This window comes from Mobula birostris, chromosome 9, assembly GCF_030028105.1.
Source record: "Mobula birostris isolate sMobBir1 chromosome 9, sMobBir1.hap1, whole genome shotgun sequence".
In the NCBI taxonomy this organism is placed as follows: domain Eukaryota; kingdom Metazoa; phylum Chordata; class Chondrichthyes; order Myliobatiformes; family Myliobatidae; genus Mobula; species Mobula birostris.
The window spans coordinates 104,933,714-104,954,530 of record NC_092378.1 but is presented as its reverse complement, the minus strand read 5'-3'; the positions used below and the strand labels follow the sequence as shown (position 1 = coordinate 104,954,530).

General features: G+C 41.6%; 1 protein-coding gene across 1 annotated transcript in view; it reads left to right on the top strand.

Moving 5' to 3' along the window:
* llgl1 (LLGL scribble cell polarity complex component 1) overlaps nucleotides 1-20,817 on the top strand; it is a 97,578-nt gene that overhangs the window by 53,389 nt on the left and 23,372 nt on the right. Inside the window, exons 5-16 of the mRNA XM_072268535.1 lie at nucleotides 2,353-2,511; nucleotides 8,979-9,141; nucleotides 10,791-10,923; nucleotides 12,757-12,811; nucleotides 13,444-13,598; nucleotides 14,187-14,404; nucleotides 14,859-14,926; nucleotides 16,154-16,307; nucleotides 17,413-17,517; nucleotides 18,262-18,554; nucleotides 19,367-19,520; nucleotides 20,652-20,805. Coding sequence (XP_072124636.1) covers nucleotides 2,353-2,511; nucleotides 8,979-9,141; nucleotides 10,791-10,923; nucleotides 12,757-12,811; nucleotides 13,444-13,598; nucleotides 14,187-14,404; nucleotides 14,859-14,926; nucleotides 16,154-16,307; nucleotides 17,413-17,517; nucleotides 18,262-18,554; nucleotides 19,367-19,520; nucleotides 20,652-20,805 — 1,811 coding nt within the window. The remainder of the gene's footprint in view (nucleotides 1-2,352; nucleotides 2,512-8,978; nucleotides 9,142-10,790; nucleotides 10,924-12,756; nucleotides 12,812-13,443; nucleotides 13,599-14,186; nucleotides 14,405-14,858; nucleotides 14,927-16,153; nucleotides 16,308-17,412; nucleotides 17,518-18,261; nucleotides 18,555-19,366; nucleotides 19,521-20,651; nucleotides 20,806-20,817) is intronic.

The following is a 20,817-nucleotide window of genomic DNA, read 5'->3' as shown; positions in this document are numbered from 1 at the left end:
ACATAACCTCTTCTCATTGCTAAAATCAAAGTGGAGGGACAGGAGCCTGAAGACACACTCAACATTTCAGAAATGGTTACTTCCCCTCCACCATCAGATTTCTGAATGAACAATGAACCCATGTGCATTATTTTTTTTGCTCTTTTTACACAACTTATTTAATAATTATTATTGAGATTTATAGTTTTTATTATGGATTGCAATGTACTGCTGCAAAACAAATTTCTGTACATATGGCAGTGATATTAAACTTATTCTGATTCCTATCTTATACCCTTGTGATATATCTCTATAAAATCTCCCCACATTCTCCTATGCTCTCGGGAATGAAGTCCAAACCTTGTTAACCTCTCCCTGTAATTTGGGCCCTCGAGTCCTGGCAAAATCCTTGTAAATTTTCTCTGTACGTCTTGCTTGTAGGTAGGTGACCAGGACTGGACACTGCTCCAAATTGGGCCTCACCAGCAAATTGTACAACTTGTATTTATTTAGGGAGACATCATGGAGTGGGCCCTTCCAGCCCTCTGAACCATGCCATCCCAGCAACCCCTGACAAACCTGAATAACTCTAATCTAATCACGGGCCAATTTACAGTGCCCAAGTACCCTACCCTGAATGTCTTTGGACTGCAAGGGGAAACCGGACACCTGGAGAAAATCTACATATTCCATGGGGAGAACATAGAGATACTCTTCACAGAATAGCACCGGAATTGATCTCCAAACTCTTAACGCCTTCTGTGGCATTCTTTACAACCCTATCTACATGCGACGCCACATTCAAGGGATTGTGAATCTGTATTTCCAGATCCCTGTCTTCTACCACAGTCCTCAGTGCTCTACTATTCACTGTGCAAGTCCTACCCTGGTTGGTCCTCCCACATTGCAGCACCTCACACTAGTCTGTATTAAACTCCTTCTACCATCTTTTTCCAGTCCATTTTTCCAGTTGGTCCAGATCTCACTGCAAGCTTTGATAGCCTTCCTAGATGTTCACTACACCCCTAATCTTGGTCTCATCTGCAAATTTGCTGATCCAGTTAGCAAAATTATCATCCAAATTATTGATTATAGATGACAAACAACAATGGACCCAACATTGATCTGTATTACGCAGACCTCCAGTCAAGGAGGCAGCCATCCGTGACCACTCTGGTTTCTCTTGCGAAGCCAATGTCCAGTGTAATTTACTGCTTCAACCTGAATGCTATGCAACTGAACCTGCTTAACTAACCTCACATGCTGGACCTTGCTAATGTTTATATTGATTAAATGTGGCAAGGGAGAGAACTTAATACTGAAGAAGTAATTGTGCCTGTAACTTTATGGTAATTGCTGGTAAACAGAGCTGTTTTGGTGATTTTTTTTTTGGAGTTTCTGCTGTAATTTGAGAGTGGTCAATTTTTGTTAGTCTGTGGTAGCAGATCCTTTAAGTAGGAATTTTCCTTGCCAGTGTGTATTTTTGGCTTCAGTTGTGACGCGTATACTGAACTGTAGAATTTAATTCCTTTTATTAGAACATCTTGCCTTGTAAGTTGTATCTTTTTTGTTTCCTGGGTGCTGCAATGCAATTTTTAGTTGCAACTTTCCAATTTCCAAAATGTATTGGAGAACATTCCCATCCCAGAAACATTTTCATGATTATCTATACTGGTTAGATTGTCTCTACCCCCCGACCCCAACTTTTCTTTCTTTTGTCTACTCTTGAATCCAGAGAATTCTACTAAAGTTTGGATGCGGTGCTAGAATAGTAATATACAATAGAGGGAAGTCTGTAGAAGAGGCCAGGCCTTTAGTTACTAGACTTGTTCTCTTGCCCCTCAGTTCTGGTAACTTGAATGGTTTGCTAACCAAAGTATAATATTATCATTTTAGTCTGAGTAATTAACCAAGGTGTAAGACTCAAGTTGGTATGTTGGCTAGGATGTTCAAATCAGTGAGCGTTTTGCATGTAAAAAAAGGGTCTATCTATTGTAGTGAGACAGTGATCCCTGCTGCAAAGCAGTGTATAATGGTGGATAAGAGTGTTTGTACACCTTGCACACTAGCTTGCCACTAGTGCAGAGAAGTGAGGGAGCTGGAGTTGATGTAAATCTACAGCAGTTTGTGCAGTTGTCAGTTTGCATCAGCATCTTTACAGTTTTTACTGCCCAGGTGAGATCTACAGTACCTTTAGGTGGTTAAGAGAGGAGGATTTCCCATTTGGACCGATTGCTGTTAATCCCCATTCTAGTGTTCACATTTTTCTGTAGTAGATGAGAAACTCTACCAAATTTGTTCTAATATGCTGAAAAAAGAGTGGTCTTTCTACTGATGTTTAACATGTTAAAATATTATTTTCTCCTGATATAGTGCTCCTCCCAGCATTACCAGAATTACTGTGATCATGTTAAGGTCTTGCTGCAAAGTGGCATGCTTGGGGACAGAAGGTGGAGGTGTGTACTACTTGGATTTGCCTTCAGTGCAGCTGCTGGACGACAGAACTCTCCTTCAGGATGAAATCTTGCAAGGGTAAGTTTTCCTCTGGGATATTAAAATTGTAACATATTAAATGGTTGCACATTAGCTGATATCTCCCTCCTCCTCAACTAGTACTGGAAAACGTTTGGTCTCTGGGAAACTTGTGTTCCATTTTCTCTGCTGTCCATCTGGGAAAGACAAAGATGGAGAATTAATTTAGTTTAGCATTGCCTATAGTCAAAGTTTTGATTGAGCTAGGAACTGGCTGCTTGTGTGGCCGTGGGCAAGAGAGGTTAATAAATAGTTTAAACCTGTGCTGATTTGTAAATGTGACCCTGAAATATTTTGTATATCCTTGTGCACAATGTGGTTTTGGCATATGTAATGTTTTAAAGTATAAAATTTTGTAATTGCACTTTTAAAATTCTCACAAGGAAAATTGCTCTACAATTTGCTATGGTAAAACCATGTACTTATAAAGTGTGGTCATGTTTAACTCATCATGATCTTGCTTTGCCAGTAAGTTTTGGATTTCTGGCAATGCATGTCCTTCATGTTGGGTAGTGAAATAAAAGTACCTTGGGTCAGGTCAGATTTAAATTTTAAACCTGTGTAGATGTCGAAGCTGGATTTTATTTAGAAATGCAGCCTGGTAATGGGTCCTTCTGGCCCAGCAAGCCTGCGCCACCCATTTAAACCCATCTTTTGAAACGTAGGAGGAAATTGGAGCACCAGGAGGAAATCCACAGGGTCTTGTGGAGAGCATACAAGCACCTGACACACAACAGCAGAATTGACCCCAGGTCACGCTATTGTGCCAGTCTGTGGATTAATGTCTTTTCTGTTGGTCTTTTCCTATTCTGCCTCGGTCAGTGTGCTGTGTCTGTTTGCCCTGCTGTTGATAACAAGGACACTCTGTACAAAACTGAGCAGGACAATATATTACACCCATCCTAATACCTTTCTCTGCTGTCAGGTCACTTTTGTCTTTGGGCCCTATGCCTACTATTTTGCACCATATGTATTTGTTGATTTTGATTGACAATATTTTTTTATGTGCTACCTTTTGCTTTCCTAATTTCCTTTGCAAATCCACTCTTGTAACTTCACTCCTGGACTTTCTGCGTTACTAGAGTCCTAGAGCTAACCCAGCATGGAAAGCTGGCCTGGCAGCTAAACTCGTCCCATTTACTTCCATTTTGTCCATATCTCTCTGAACCAGGAGTTTCCACTGTTTTAATGCCATGGACTAATAGTATTAAGCAAGGGGTCTGTGGACCCCATGTTGGGAACCCCTGCTCTAAACCTTTCCTAACCTTGATCTATCCAAATGTTTTTGAAGTATTGTCATTGTACTTGCCTCTGCCACTTCCTTTGGGAGCTCACTCCATATATGGTCTAACCTCTGAAGGGGGAGGTGAAACAAAAATTTCCCTTTAAGGTCCTTTTTAAATCCTTTCTGTCACTTTAAACTGATGCCCCTGAGTTTTTTGACCCTCCTACCTAGGAATAGCTACAATCTTTTCACCTCATCTATTTCCCCCTCCCCCCCCCCCAATGATTTTATAAACCTATTATACGATCAACCTTGAATGTTCTGGGGGAGGGGGCGGGGGGAGTCCTGGCTTCTCCAGCATCTCCTTTAACTCAAACGCTCCAGTTCTAGTAACATTCTTGTAAATCTTTTTTCACCTTTTCAAATTTACTTCAGCATCATAATTCAAACTGGCTACTTTTCCTACAGATTGTTCAGGTAGATTAGTGTTTTTTTGGTTGTGTTTCTATACTGACTGCAGTTTTTTTTTATATAAAGAGTTTGGTTCAGCTACTGTCATTATCTGTGAAAATCTATAAGACCATAAGCTGTAGGAGCATAATTAGATCACCTGGCTCATCAAGTTTGCTCTGACACTTCATGGCTGATCCAATTCCCCCTCTGCCCCAATATCCTGCCTTCTCCCTGTATTCCTTCATACAATGACTAATCAAGAATCTATCTTGTATATACCCAATGTATCTCTGCCTTGTATATACCCAGTGACTTGGTCTTCACAGCCGCCTGTGACGGTAACATTCCAGGGATTCATCACTCTGGCTAAAGAAATTCCTTCCCATCTCCATTCTGAAAAGGTACCCCGTATTCTGAGGTCTCATCCTCTGGTCTTAGACTCTGCCACCACAGGAAACGGCCTTTAAACATTTGATAGGTTTCTGAGCAGAAGCCCACAGCCATCAAACACTCCTCATGTGACAAGCCGTTCAATCCCAGAATCATTGTGAACCTCCTTTGAACCCTCTCCAGTGTTGAAGAAATGATAAGCTGCTCAAAAATCTTCTAAATGAGGCCTCACCAGCATTTTGTCACATTACATCCTTAAATCCTTTGATACTAAATTGGTGATCTTTGACTGGAAGCTCTTCGTCCTTGGCCACATCCATTAAGTGGAGACCTGCCCTGCTGCCACAGTCAGTATTCACTTGCACTTCATTTCTGGAGAATTTGGCTTGTACTTCGTCTGTGTTTGCCCTTCTGGAAGAAAAGAAAAGCTGCTGATACTTGAACTTGAGTAGATAGGGTAGCATTTCAAAGTTTGTCGTTGAAATGAAAACTAAATATAGTGAGCACAGAAGGTATAATCAGACCTTGGAAGGCCTAGACAAAGAACCAGATGTATGATGAATAAAGTTTAAACTAGTTTGAAAAGAGTGGTTCAACGCCAAATGGCACAATTAGAGCAAATGTAAAGCACTGCAGACATTGAGAATTTAAATATCCAAATTGCTGGTTATACTCAGTGGGTCAGCTCACACTTGTGATGAAAGGCTGCAATAACGTTTCATCAGAACCACATTTGAAGCTGCAGCAAGAGAGATCCTGGTGTGTATGTACTGAAATATATGAAGTAGGGAGCAAGGCAAGTTGTGAAAGCTGCTTTTCTTTAAAAATCTGTATGGAAGCTTTTGATATTGTTCATGGTGATAGAGTATAAAAGGAGAGGAATTAACCAGACCTTAGCTGTCGTAATGTTCACACTTGAGACATCAGTTTAGGCAGGATTTCAAACCCTGGCAGGGGCTGTAGACATTTATTAGAATGCAACGAGGGATGAGAGCATTGGGGAAGAATGGATATGCTGGTGTTTTCCAAATGGCAGAGGAAACAATTTTAAAGCCTAGAAGAATTAGGATTGATTGGGCAGTGCTAAGTGATTGGCATAAGCATTATGGGTCTCTATGCACCATGACTGAAAGTGCCTACTACATTTGCTTAAAAATGGCAGATCTGAAGTTTTTTTTCCCCTCAACTGTACAGGTACAATAAAGCAAATTCCTTGGACAAATCTTCTACGCAAGGCCATTGACTTAGCTTGTGTAGCTGAGAATGTGTATGAATACATTATTATTGAAACTCCGTGTTTCTGAAATATTTCAAAGAATCAACAATGATGTTTATTCTCGTACTTCAAATGCTTCCCTCATAAGATGTTGTCATGTAAGGCCCATTTCAGTTGTAATTTGTTTGATTCTCACCAGTGAGATTAAAAAGAAGCCCTGTCTCTTGGTGGGAAAGTGACCACCTCTATTGAAATCCCTGAAGCAAACTGGTAGTGTTATCAAATTGACAAATTATTACAAATATTTCAAAGGGTAAATGGTTTGTTCCTTGCATTCTGGTATGTCAGTGTTTCTTATGTAATGACAGTAATACAGAGAGCATTGTTCCCACTGGCAGTGACAGATGTGTCCAACAACCACATTTCACCAGATTTGAGGTGCAGTTTTAATTATCCCTTCATTTGTGAAATAATTGCACAGAGCATTCAAGTCTGTCTTCAACTGGTGTTATCCACTTTTTCCAGCCACTTAAACATTTGTAAACAAGCAGCCTTGCTCATACAGATAGCCCTGATCCTTTCTGTAGGGTAATTTGTTGTGAAGACTTGGTGTTAGCTTTAATCTGCTTGCTCAATCAATTTCTAATTATTGCTTTTGAGTTGCTGTCTGACTATACTGCAGTAACGTTTGGTTGCTGTCACCTTGTACTTAATGGTACAATTTCCTGTCCAACCTTCTTGAACTGGCAGAAATTCACCTGTAAAGTGTGACCCTTGTATGTTTTATTACATCCAATTGATAAACATCAGAATGTGGTTGATGCTTAACTTGCAAAACTGTATCTGTGAATCAACCTGTATCACACTGCACCTTCCAGGCTGTGTTGTTTGCAATTTCCTGGGACAATTTGGTTCATTGCCGGGTTAAGTTTTAGTAAGATATGAATCCTGCTAGGATTTTTCATGCCTTACACTGATTTTTAACTCCTGAATTCAGGGAAGAAATTAATCGAATACATGGGAAAGTGTGCAAAAAAAATCTTCACGGAGCTAGTAAAATTGTTAATAGAATTTGGAAGGAAATTTTGTGTGATCTTCAGGATACCCAACTATAGAACTACTTTTAATTGGCTTATTTTAAGGTTTTGTTTATAACTTAATATACATTTAAGGTGGCAGAGCATAAATGGTAATCTATTGAGGAGGGTATTGCAGTCTGTTACTTCTATACTATGTCCTTGGAGCAGGCTTATCTCCGAACAGTATTTGTTCCATCAAGAGCCTATATTGAAGTGCCAGTTGTGTTTAGAAAAGCTTCTGCACTCGGATACCACTACTAAAGCAGAGGGTCTGGTGTTGGCTCAGAGGGACACTCACAACACGCTGGAGGAACTCAGCAGGCCAGGCAGCATCTGTGGAAACGACCAGTCAACGTTTTGGGCCGGAACCCTTCGTCAGGACTGAACAGGGAAGAAGCAGAGGCCTTGTAAAGAAGGTGGGGGGAGGGTGGGAAGGAGAAGGCTGGTAGGTGCCAGGTGAAAAACCAGAAAGGGGAAAGATACAAACACGAGGAAATCTGCAGGTGCTGGAATTTCAAGCAACACACAAAAGTTGCTGGTGGAACGCGGTATGCCAGGCAGCATCTTTAGGAAGAGGTACAGTCGATGTTTTGGGCTGAGACCCTTCGTCAGGACTAACTGAAAGAAGAGCTAGTAAGAGATTTGAGAGGGGGAGGGGGAGATCCAAAATGATAGGAGAAGACAGGAGGGGGCGGGATGGAGCCAAGAGCTGGACAGGTGATTGGCAAAAGGGATATGAGAGGATCATGGGATGGGAGGCCCAGGGAGAAAGAAAAGGGGGAGGGGGGGAAGCCCAGAGGATGGGCAAGGGATATAGTGAGAGGGACAGAAGAAGAAAAAAAAAGAATGTGTGTATATAAATACATAATATAATGGATGGGGTACAAGGGGGAGGTGGGACATTAGCGGAAGTTAGAGAAGTCAATGTTCATGCCATCAGGTTGGAGGCTACCCAGACAGAATATAAGGTGTTGTTCCTCCAACCTGAGTTTCCCCCCCTCCCCCTTTTCTTTCTCCCTGGGCCTCCTGTCCCATGATCCTCTCATATCCCTTTTGCCAATCAACTGTCCACCTCTTGGCCCCTCCCCCTCCCCCTCCCCCTCCCCCTCCCCCCTCCCCCTCCCCCTCCCCCTCCCCCTCCCCCTCCCCCTCCCCCTCCCCCTCCCCCTCCCCCTCCCCCTCCCCCTCCCCCTCCCCCTCCCCCTCCCCCTCCCCCTCCCAAAACTCTTACTAGCTTTTCTTTCAGTTAGTCCTGACCAAGCGTCTTGGCCGGAAACGTCGACTGTACCTCTTCCTAGAGATGCTGCCTGGCCTGCTGTGTTCACCAGCAACTTTTATAAGAGGAAAGATAAAGGGGTGGGCTCAGTTAGCTTGCTGCTTTTAAGAAATGATTATTAAAGTTTGTCATTCAACCATACATGAATGCTTATGAATATAGCCAAATGAAACAGCATTCGTTCAGTACCAACAGTCATACAGAGCACAAGGTATATGTAGCACATATAAGGCAGCTATCAGTAAAATACTGTTGTGCAAAAATATAGTCCATGCCAAACTGCCTCTGGCACAGCAGTGGAGCACCTGATCTGATCCTCTCTTCTTTTTCTCCCCACCCCACCCCCTGGCAGCTGCACAGCTGCAGTCAGGTGACACTACAGCTCGAGGCCTAGTCCTCACTACAACTGAGGCCACGCTGCCCCCCCCCCCGCTGTTCATCAATAAACCAATTAATTGGGCACGCAGCATTCTTTACCATCAATATCCAACAGAGTCTTGTGACCACAAGAAAAGCGACTAAGGCAATCACTTGCTGTTAGACTGCATACCTCCTTTGTGCACTGGCACCTCTGTTGCAGTCAAGTACCACACCAAGTCCAGCTCCTTCAGTTTCTCTGCCACCGAGCAACTCACTGATGGGGTAGACCTACAGTACGTTAAACATTGTGAACGCCAAGTGTCCTTCTTTCTTTTTTTTTAAAAAAAAAAGAAAGAAAGAAAATAACTCCTTCGGTTGGCCCCAGAGAAGACACTGCATCCAATTGTGTTGACATCTTACTGGAAGCCAATTTCTTGGTTTATTGTAATTTCTTGGTGTACTTTTTAGTGTTCCAGATGATTACAAATGTGGAAAAGCTCTGGGAGCAGTAGAGTCTCTCCAGGAACATCCAACTGATCCAGACAAGATTCTGATTGGCTACAGCAGAGGCCTGGTGCTCCTGTGGGGCCAGAGCACCCGGCAAGTGGAGAATCTGTTTCTAAGCAATCAGGTACCTGGAGAAATAGTAGCACCAAAAATGTCTGTCTGTGATTGCGAAACTGAGCTCACTGCCAGCAGTTTTCATGAATAATGACTTTTATAATATAACATGACAGTAGTTTGACCAAGAACCATCTACATTGTGCCTTCTGAAGTTTAACTTGTGCATATTTAGTTCACCTATCACTCCTGTGAATGTCCTAAGTTATCTCCCTAAATCTCAAGCTGCTGTTCTCGTATTCAAATGCTTCTGCAATTTTCCTTCTGTCATCTCTATAACCACCACTGGGAATATAATCCTTTGTTATTCAGTTGTCTTGTTACTGGCTATATTTCAAGGCCATCCTAATGTCTGGATTTATTTTTGTAGATCCCTGCAACTTCTTAGTGTATTCTTTGTCACTGTCATTCCCCTGCCTCTTATTTTCTCCTGTGTGTCGGTGATTATTTTATTATTTCCTACTCTTGGCCTGAAATGAAAGATTTCTGTATTTGTTTCCAAATTCCACTTTCTCCAAATCTCCCATCTCATCACTTCTTCCTTCCCTCAACTTCTCAAACATAATTTATGGGATTATTCATTGACACTCTCAACAATCTTTTAATGATCCCACCAACTTGCTTCCTGTAAAGATCTGATTCTTGTATTTCTACATCTCCAACAATATCACTTTCCAGGCTAGTGGTTGCATTGCTCCTCACTGTGGTTGGCAAGGTGCTCAGTGTTTCATTTCCTACACTGACTTTCTCCCTCCCATCTCCAGAAGCACAGCAGGGTTCCCCTTGACCTCATCTTCCACTGCCTATCCTTACAAATGGCTGATGTGGTCAAACATTGGAAATTGGTTCAGAGGAGGCAGTCTTTCCTTCCACAGACACCCTCAGTAACCCACCATTTACACAAGAAATCTTTGATATCAGTAGAACCATATTTTCCCTATGCTCTGAAGAAAGCTTTGCTAGTTCATTCCTCAACTTTGAGATCTGCTTTATTCTAAATTAATGTTGTTGTATTGAATTTTTATAACTGGTTTTAATCTGTACTGTACCACATTCTGCTGCATCTGATCTGCTCAGTCACGGCTTTGAATTTTTTCATGGGTTGTGATTAACACTAGCATTGTCAGCATTTCTTGCCTCTTAAATGCTCTGAGCCTGCTTAGAGCCAATAACATTAGCATATCTGGAGTTGCAGTGAGGGTTTTGTTGCATCTGTGAACCAGATGGGATTTTTACAACGTTTTGGTGGTTTCTAGATTACTGTAACTGAGAATAGATTTTCAATTTTGCAACTGCTGTTGTGGAATTCAGACTCGTTTCTGGATCCATTGATCTAGAACTCCGATTGCTAGTTCTGTAGTTCAAAAGCATTTCAATGTACTTCCAAGCAGCACCTTTGTCTCAATAGGCCCAGTAATATCTAGACTTCTAAACAAAGTGCAAGAGGCCCTTCTTGTGGTCCAGCTCCCCACTAGTGAACTCAGTTGTGCTCAGTATCATAGATGAAGTAAGCCACTTTGACAGAGCAGGGCAAAAGCATTGGGCTTGAATAGAGAAATTGCATAATACATTCCCCAATATTGGTTAAAGTTGCATAATAAGATGATTTTGGTGCAATGTGTGCTTCAGTACGGTGACTTTAGGAATTTTGTCCTGCAGCAGCTTGAGAGCCTCAGCTGGGAGCGAAGCAGCAGGACATTTGTGAGTTCCCACAGTGATGGAAGCTACATGGTGTGGCCAGTGAACAATGCAAAGTACAAGAACCAGCCCATCACCTCTTCAATTCCATTTGGTGAGTGCCATCTTGGAGCTTTACAATTCCATTTTGCACGCTATAGAAACTTGTTTTAGGATGGGAGAAACTTGATTTGCTTAAATTGTATGCATTTAATCTGCCTAAGATTAGAAAACATAGAGCCCTGTACACTTGCTTTGAAGTCCTGTGTCATTCCAAGAAAAATATTGTGCAAACTGATTTTCATTAGGGCTGTAAGTGGGGGGTAATGAAGCTATGACTATTGTTTTTGTAACTTGTGCTGCAGTCTCCAGGAATGGAAAGATGATTTAGTTATTCACACAAAATGCTGGAGGAACTCAGCAGGGCAGGCAACATCATGGATAAGAGTAAACAGTCAACGTTTTAGGCCAAGACCCTTCAGAACTGGGAGGGGGGAAGAAGATGACAAGTCAGAGCAAGAAGGTGGGGGAGGGCTTACTTGGTTATGGGTGGCTATGTGCTTTAATGTTAGGAGCTACTGGGATAGTGAGAAAACGGTAATGAGAATTGCTTCATGAAAGCAATGTGACTTGTTCTGTTCTGTGGTGTGAAAGGCAGATTCCCATCCACTTAACGATTTCTGCTTTGTTTATTGTGTGCAGAATTTGTAGTTAAATGAAGCTGTAATCTATTGATGTAAAATGTTTTGAGAAAGTGGCTATCTGAAATGGAGAACAAATGTTGAAAGATATCTGCACTATATAACTAGGAAGCCCAATTGTCCTTCACTTTAAATTGTATTTAATGTCATAATCCTTACTGCTTTCTCTGTAGAAATGGATCCTTGCCGAGAAACCAACAGTTCTTGATGCTGTGACTTTGCTAGAATCCCAAGTGAAATAGTGAGAGGCTTTGCTCAATTTCTGGCATTCTCATTTGGTTATGAGTTGGAAAATGCAGTTCAGTGCAGCTGCATGAGCAGAAAGCATAATGACATGGAATTGAGATTCATTTCACAAGTAGGGGACTGCACACGTGTGCTTTTGCTGGCTGGGTGCTTTTGGGTGGACCTTGTTACTTAAAAAGTGCATATCTTTAAAATTGGACAGCATAGCTTGTGAGATAAAAGCCACAGGAGGACTATGGCATTTCCTTCAGTTTTCCCAGGCGAGTTTGAAGTATTGGCACTCTCTATAAACTTCAACCACACACTTCATTCCCTACGCTGTTCCCAGTGGATTAAATATTCAGCATAATGTTTTTTCCAAAGAAAGCACATTATTTCTATCAGTTTGAGTAATTACTTCCCATATTTTCTGGTTCAATAAATTTGTGCCTCTCCTCCCCCTTGCAACTAACCCTCCCTTGTACCCTTGTTTACTACGCTTGTTCCTCTTGTTTCTTGAACTTGCTATGTATGAGTTTCCTTTTCTGCATTCTTTCTTTAAAATTGTTTTTGAATTAAAGCCGCCTTTCTGTTTGGTCTTGATTTCAGTTAAGCCCCTCCCTCCGTTCACTTATCAAATAAGTCCTCTTCCTATATGCCTCTGGTGAACCTGCCTCCTGAACTTGTGTTTTTTTAAAAAAAAGAATGCTTTGCACAGTTGTGTTTAGCTTGTGTGTGTGGGTGGGTGGGCTCCAGTCAGCTTCAGCTCAACACAAGTTTGAACTGACCTGAGGCTGGCCTCTCACTCCAGCTGATTCTTGGAGGAAATAGTGAGTGAGGGAGGGGCTGTACCGAGTTTTAAAAAAGCTGGTGAAATGCTGTTTGTGCTTTATTTTTGATCCTCCTCCTCAGAATTTTGAGAACTCTGCTACCATAACTTTGCTCCTACACCTCAGATTATTCCATTTTAGATTATTTTCTAGATGGCTGAAAGTTTGAATAAAATTTCATTCCTCCTGCAGGCCCTTTCCCTTGCAAAGCTATCAACAAAATCCTTTGGAGAACCTCTGAAACGGGGCAAGTATACTTTTGATTTGAAACAGACTCCCACAATGAGCAGTTAATTCTCTGAACACTTTCATACTTCTCTCCTCAGTTACTTCAGCTCTGGGGAACAGAAACAGAATGAACACAAGTCTTACTCTGGCACTGTGCCAACGTTGACATTTTCTTTGGCAAGCCCTGTGCTTGTACTGACCAATTGTTTTGGTGTTAAACAGCTGACTGAATATTTGTTCTTTCCTTTGAATTCTCGAACTGCTATCTAGTTCTGAGTGCTGCATTCCCAAGGGTTTTAAATGCATGAAGTTCCTGGTGTTTGGGGGGGGGGGGAGGAGGGGAGGGGCTGAGGGGATTTGACTGGTGGAGCATTATTTGCTAAAAGTCCACAGATGAACATTTTTCTCAAGTTGCTGTACAAATATTGGCAGTCCTTGCATGTTGCACCTCCACCTCCACCTCCCTAGGCCTTGCGTTGCATTCCATCCCCTCTCCTAGGTGGCTCAGCACAGATGGCTGTGCATGAGCCGTAGAAACTGCTGCCTTAATTTGACATTTTTCCTCTGTGTAAGAAAGAAGATTTCAATTCATTGTTATTTGGATGATTTATCTGTTTAACAGTAAACGTCCTTTGCTCTTTGCCCCTCCAGGAGTCCGTTCATAATCTTCAGTGGAGGAATGCCAAGAGCTAGTTATGGAGACAGGCACTGCATTACTATAATGCAGGGCAAGACCCAAGTTACTCTGGACTTCACCTCACGTGTGATTGACTTCTTTACAGTACATAACATGGATCCAGACCAAGGTAATATCCTCCTCCTGGATGATGTTTGGCCTTTGCTGCTCTGTAGGTTGGGGGGGTGGGGGGGCTAGATAATTGTTGACAGGCTAATAATGGATTGTGCCTCACTTGAATAGAATCGGGTTGATGAAACATTTGTGTGGACTATCTACCAGAAAACTGTTCCTATACAATATATCTACATGTGCAGTGAAAGGCTGAGTGGCTAAGTATAAAACAGATATTTGTTTCAGTGAGGAGAATTTTTTTCTAGACTAGTGATGTCCTGACATAGAATTGGCAGGGCACTGGGAAGTCGATGGGAATAGCAAGAACAAAGAAAGTGAGCTAATGGCAATGTTCAGCATTCCGAATCGAAAATGATCATAAGCTGTACTTCCTGCAGGAAGTTGACATGATAATTTCTGGAATTATGTAGTGCATTTAATGACAGATCTAGCTACTGTTGAAAGCTTGAATTTAACATGTCAGTTAGACAGCCTGTAAAGGGTAATTTAGATGCAACTCAATCTACATGTTCTTTGTCTTGTGAGCTCATTTTCATATTGCTTGCGAATGCAGATGGTAGATTTTGCTTTGTTTGGTTTTAAGAGTATGACAATCCCAGAGCCCTTCTCGTGCTGGTTGAAGAAGAGCTGGTGGCAGTGGATCTGCAGACTCCGAGCTGGCCAACCGTCACTCCACCATACCTAGCACCACTCCATTCCTCGGCCATCACTTGTTCCTATCACATTTCCAACATTCCAGCCAAGCTCTGGGAGAGGATCATCTCTGCAGGGAAGCAACAGAACCCTCAGATTTCAACAGTGGTGAGTAGTTGAGCTGGATAATCATTCAGAAAAGTATAAACTCTTCATTGTCCTGCTAATAACAATACTGTTTTACAAAAATAGTGTGTCCAAGAATGATTTTGCTCACGTGACCAGCTCCTGCAGCTGCAGCCAGAATATTTTTCCTTAAAATGGTGAATTTTTTAAGTGACTGAAACAGGCTCTATTTAGAAAGCCTTGGAGGAACTATTATTACCCATTGATTTTATTTAAATGTCAAGTTTAATTCTTCTGCTATGGGATTGCTGAATATTTTCTTTTGAATTGTTATTCTTGATTATCCATCTTTCTCAAACCTTTATAAACTGAACATCTGCCTTGCACCTAGCAGCTCTTGATGGGATTGGCAAAGTTGATGGATTTGAGGTGCCACTTCTTAATTTCTTGTTTTTGATTGCATAGCGTGTTTTTATTGCCATTCTATATTGTTTAGGAGTGGCCAATTAATGGTGGGAAAAATCTGGCCCCAGAACCTGCCCACAAGGGACTTCTGCTCACTGGGTAAGATTTCCATGCCTGTTTGTTGTTCCTTTTTTTTTCTCATTAGCAAGTGCTGTTAGCAATCTTGTTTTTTAAATATTTAAACAAATTGGTTTTGAATTTAGTTTTCTAGCACTGCTGTTTGTTCTCTTGAGTTTGCATTGCTCCTAATGGCCATATCTGACCAGAAATGGGAACCATGGAGGCTGTGTGTAACATCCAGTTGGAATTATTGATGACCGGTGTCTCATATGCTCTGTCCCTTGCCCATGTAGTGTGACTGATTTCTCTCCCCCTCCCCCCCCATTTGTGTTTTTTTTTAAGTAATTCATGTTCTACTGTAATGTAGAACTGATCAAACATATCGGACCTTTTGGTCATCAGCAGTTCTGTACAACTTCCTGTACATGGATTGTACCCTACAACCAGCAAAGAGTTTGTTTCAGAATTGAACGTTTACCAGCTGGTATGTGGTGATGAATAAACTTAGCTGTCACAAATCACTTGAGTGTTAGCAGTAGAATGGGTGCTTAACAAGAACCATTATAATGAAACCACTAAGTTTAAACTTGAGTCCATGTTTAAACTTGGCTGCAATAACTGCTGTAGGATATGAAAGGAAAAATGCTTCAGGGAATGGGTTAATTTGGAAGTGGTGTCTATGGTGTAGGCAGATTTAGCAATCATGTTAGCCATTGCAAGATTCACAAAGAGCAAGTCAACAGCCAATTGCTTTTTACTTTGCTTATTGTTGCTCAGGTGGCTGAATAAACTTTAAAAGAGGTGATCTTGTGTTCACAAGTTCTTCATTCAAAATTTCATCTTAAAGTTCACATCTTTAACTTCTCTCAGTACAACATTGAACTATCAGTATGTACAACTACTTTTGACTTTGTTAAAGCTGGTGCTTGTGGTTTTGCCACAGAAGATTGCAGATTTGATCTCTTCTGTTTAGTTCTTGATCAAATTGGTATTGTGCTTTTAGCCCCATTAGTGGGGTTGCTATTCTGATTACTCTTGGGTAATTTCTGTTAAAGAAGCAATGTCAGCTACTTGCTTACCCTGTGAACTACTTTGTTGAAGAGTTTTGCTGCACTATTGATTTGCATGTAATTGGTATTGTGAAGTGCTTGCATCCTGTCAGATTCTGGGAAGAAAACCATGCAAGAAATGCATGATGATTGGATGAAACATTAGTGTGGTGTTTAAGCAATGGAAATACTTACTCATTACTCCTCTTGCTCTCAGACATGAAGACGGGACAGTACGTTTCTGGGACGCATCTGGTGTGTCACTGAAACCTCTTTATAAACTAGCTACAGCAAATATTTTCCAGACGGATGCAGACCACAATGAGGGTTTCTCCCAGTGTGGGGAGGAGGAATGGCCTCCATTCCGCAAGGTAACGTACTGCAATTCGACGGCAGATAGTTCTCAGCTGTGCAGGCACTGGGGTACAAAGATGATTACGGACATGTCTCCAGTGAGAACAGTGCTTAATGAAATTAAAACAAAATCTTACAATTACGTGCATCAAGCAGCAATGGAAGGGCTGGAAGTACTTGGCTTGTCATAAAACATCTGTTGACATTTCATATTGCACAAAATGGTTTTTAAGCAGTAGTGACAAAACAGACATATTTCTGAATGGATAGAGGCAAAAGTAAATAACAAGAAGGGATTACAACTTGGCACTAAGAAGCACAAATGGCATCCAAAGATCAAACTGAAAAGAGGAAAGTCTTTGGGAGCAGCTGTTGACTAGGAGGTGAGAGCAGTGGTCATGATCTTAATTAGCTGAACTTGGCCTAAAAGCGAATGATGGGCTTAGGTGAAACAGTGAGAGACTCAGATGCTAGAAGGAGTGTGGGAATGAACTCCCGGTCATCTGTGACTTTGATTTTAACATCATACTGAAAGTCTGAACATAAGTAGTCTTCTGTAAAGCAACCACTTGAATTTGTTATCTGTAATGTAAAGGAGGACCCTGGAGCAGAATGCAGAACACTGTATGTACTCAAACTGAGTAAATCTTTCTAGCATCTGGAAGGAATTCTTAAGGCTTGGGCTGAGGGGAAGGGGTGAGGTCCACGTTCTCCAGCACGATGTGTGTATTGAAGATTGAGGAGTGAAGGGGGGGGGGGTAGTCAAGACAAGCCCAAAGCATTCAGATAGAATGTGACAGCTTCAGGACGGATGCAACAGAGAAACTGAGAATTCAGCAGAGCAGCACAAGGGGAACCAGCTAGTTATGAGTAGGAATCATTTGTTAATCCCTTCCCAGAAATAAGGATAGAGAAGTCAAGATTTGAAGGTGAATCACGTGGCCGGGAGAAAAGGATGGAAGTTGGAAACGATACTGATGAAGTTTTCTAGTTCAGTCAGATGAGAAAATTGCACTGATAGTCACACCAGAGTAAGTGCTGAGTGCAAACTCATTTTAACAATTTAACGCTTCTTTCTCCTTGCCCTTAAGTATTTTTGAATTTGTTCTATCTGTCTTGTAGGTTGGCTGTTTTGATCCTTATAGTGATGATCCAAGGTTGGGAATTCAGAAGATTTCATTATGTAAATATAGCAGTCGGTTGGTGGTTGCTGGCACAGCAGGACAGGTACTAATATTTCTTATTAGTTTCTGTTTAGAAAGTTGAAAGACATTGACTTGCTTGAGGATGGGAGTGGAGAAGAGGGAGGAAATTATACTTGGGCTGGCTGGGTGCGACACTTGCTTCTAATTGATCTAAAACAACCTGTCGCAGTTTAAAGCCAAAATCTCCCTGCAGAAAGATGCAAAGTATTGCAGATATTCATCTTGCTTCTCCAATGGCTACAATACTTGGAGAGAGAGAGTACTGCCTTCTTTAAAACGCATGGCTGGTTTTATACCAGGAAGAAATAAGTTAAAGGAAGGAACACCTGAACTTTTCACTTATTCTGGAATTGAAATCCATGTGAGAACGATAGGTTGAAATATTCCAGTGTTGTGTGATTGTCTAAATGAGTAAAGGCTGTTGTGTTACCTTGAAACTGGAGAGTGGGGTGGGGGAGAGCTACTAAATGTGTGTCCTTGTGCAGTTAGTGATAAAACATAAAGAATAACACTTGGTACTGTGCTTCTCTCTGTTTAAAGACTGTGTGAACATAACATCAGGGAGGCAATGCTGCCACCCAAACTGTGTTTCCATCCCTTGGGAGGGATGTGGAAGGTTATGGTTCAGGTGTGGGCTGATGGGGTGAAATAATAGGTTTGCCACGGACTATATGGAGAAAGGACCTGTTTCTGTGCTGCAGTGCTCTTCAGCTCTGCACAATTAACATTAATTTTCTTTTATATAAAATACACTTTCAATCTACAGGTTATCGTAATGGAATTTAATGATGAAAAGTCAGAACGAAAAATCAGTCTCTCTACAGTTGACCTCCTTCAGGATCGTGAAGGCTTCACGTGGAAGGGCCATGACAGGTTAAACCCAAAAGATGGTTTAATCAGCTTCGTCAGTGGCTTCCAGCCAAGCTTCCTGCTTCAGTGTGTCCCTCCAGCGGCTGTGACAGCAGTGGCTTTGCACACTGAGTGGCAGCTTGTGGCTTTTGGTACCAGTCATGGTTTCGGCATCTTTGATTACCACAGGCAACAGCCAGTGCTGGCTAGGTATGTGTTGATTTCTGCAAATGTAATTGCTTCACACTTGTTCCAAGTAGTTTTAATTGAAGAAAATGGGCAGATGTTTGGTGATTCTCATTAGTCATCCTTATTACTAGTCACCCCCCCCCCCCCAGCAAATTATTCTTTTCAAAAATTATTAGAATTTAGTAATCAATGGAAGTGATATTTGCTACTTCAGAATTCCAGTGAGATTCATTTATATAAAAACAGTTGTTTCTAGAGAAATGATGTATAAAAACATTTATCACCAGCCTCCCTGCTATGGCACTCTTGTTGTTCTTTGTGGACTTGCAGTCCTTGGTGACCCTATGTAGGAGGAGCCACTGGTCCCCCAGTACCACCTGAGGCTCCCTAGTGTCTCACCACAGTTGCATTGATTGTGCATGATGGACTTGTAGCTAAACCTAATGTAGTAAGGATAAGTTGAGCATTGACTTTTAAGCCACTGAAGCACTCGTTGGGTGACATTTCCATTGTCTGGATGGAACATGCATTCCGTGGTTCTCAATGTTGTAATCTGCAGGGGCAATCAGAATTTGCTGGCACACATAACTCTCATTTACCCCACTGGTAATTTTGTTTGATCAACACCATGAAAGTTAATTCCAGCACCTTGTCACCTTTCTGCCTGATAGTTTAACAATTTGCCATGGACTAGATGGGCAAAGGATCTGTTTCTGTGCTCGCAAAGCTGCTTTTCAGGGCTGCTGTCTTTCACCCAGGTTTTGTTACATCTTTAACTGGTACTGGTAGAGAATGAAATGGAGCACTTTCCTAACGTTTATTTGACCTCCTAGGTGCACACTGCATCCAAATGATTCTTTAGCAATGGAGGGTCCACTGTCCCGGGTGAAATCACTGAAGAAGTCATTGCGTCAGTCATTCAGAAGGATTCGGAAAAGCAGGGTCTCTGGGAAGAAGCGACCATCATCAAGCAGCCCCACCAGCAAGGTTGGCAGCTTAAGTATTCAGATTTTACTTCTGCTGTAGACTGGCAGAGAACTATCACTTCTCTGAACCACCTAAACCTTCCTTGCTGCTAACTTCCTTAAACCAAGCCAGACTATTCAATCTAGAAATCATAATTGAATTGAAGTTTAGGCCACAATTCCTGTAATGCTTAAACATCGTGGACTTTAGCTCTCCTGATAAAATTTGTGTCTTTGTCATTGTTACTTCTAAACCATAGGTATGCCTTGAGTGACTGTCTTTTATCCCCTGTAAGCTTGGGATGACCTTTCATCCTAATTCACCAGGTCCCTTTCACTCCCCACCTACGTGTTTCCTCTTCCATGTTAGATGCTGGTTAAACAACACCTTATTTGTCTTAAATTCTTATCCTTGTTTTGAAGTCTCCCATCTCTTGACCCTATCTATCTGAAATTGCCTCCTGCCTTGCTTTGTAATATTTGTCCTCATATGATTCTAGCACTGGCCATTCAGTTTTATTTACTCCACCACTGGCAAATGTGTCTTCAACTTCCACAGCTGATCCTGGTCTTTAATTTCTGAACTCCTATCTCTGTTTTCCATCTCTTAAAAACCATCCTTAAACATACTTCCACTAGCCCAGTACTGCCTTATGTGGGCTGGGTTCATGTTTGTCAATGCTGCAAGAATATCAGAAGGCATTTTCTGTGTTTTAAGCATTGCATGTTGTTGACTCCGGAAAGCAGCGATGCTTCCCTATTGACCAACTCAGATATGTTTCTGAGTTGCATATAGAGAGGGTGAAGACATGTAATATCTGATTTGAATATTCATTCACTGAGTGCTTTTTGACAAGTGCATTCTGTGATAGAAAAGTAATGCCTTTCTAAAGTAACTTGTGTGATTTAGGCAATGTGACATAAAGCATGATTCTTCCCTTTTCATTTAATTAATGTTCTAAGCTGCTTGTAACATTGTAATCGCCTTCTGAATTTGATTTTAAACTTTTGGATGTGGTACAGTGATGAATAGGTCCTTGGGCCATGTTTCATCAGGCAGGTGTTAACCTGTTCTAATCTGGGAAAAATGCACTGAATCTGAGGTAATTAAGTTTGCTATCTATGTTTCTTTCCAAAAACCTGGTTGTAACAGATCCAAGAAGCAAACGCCAAACTTGCTGAGCAGGATGGTCCTTGTGATGTGGAGGTGACTCCAGTACAGAGACGGATAGAGCCACGTTCTGCAGACGACTCTCTTTCGGGTGTTGTCCGTTGCCTTTATTTTGCTGACACATTTTTGCGAGATGGTGAGTGACTTG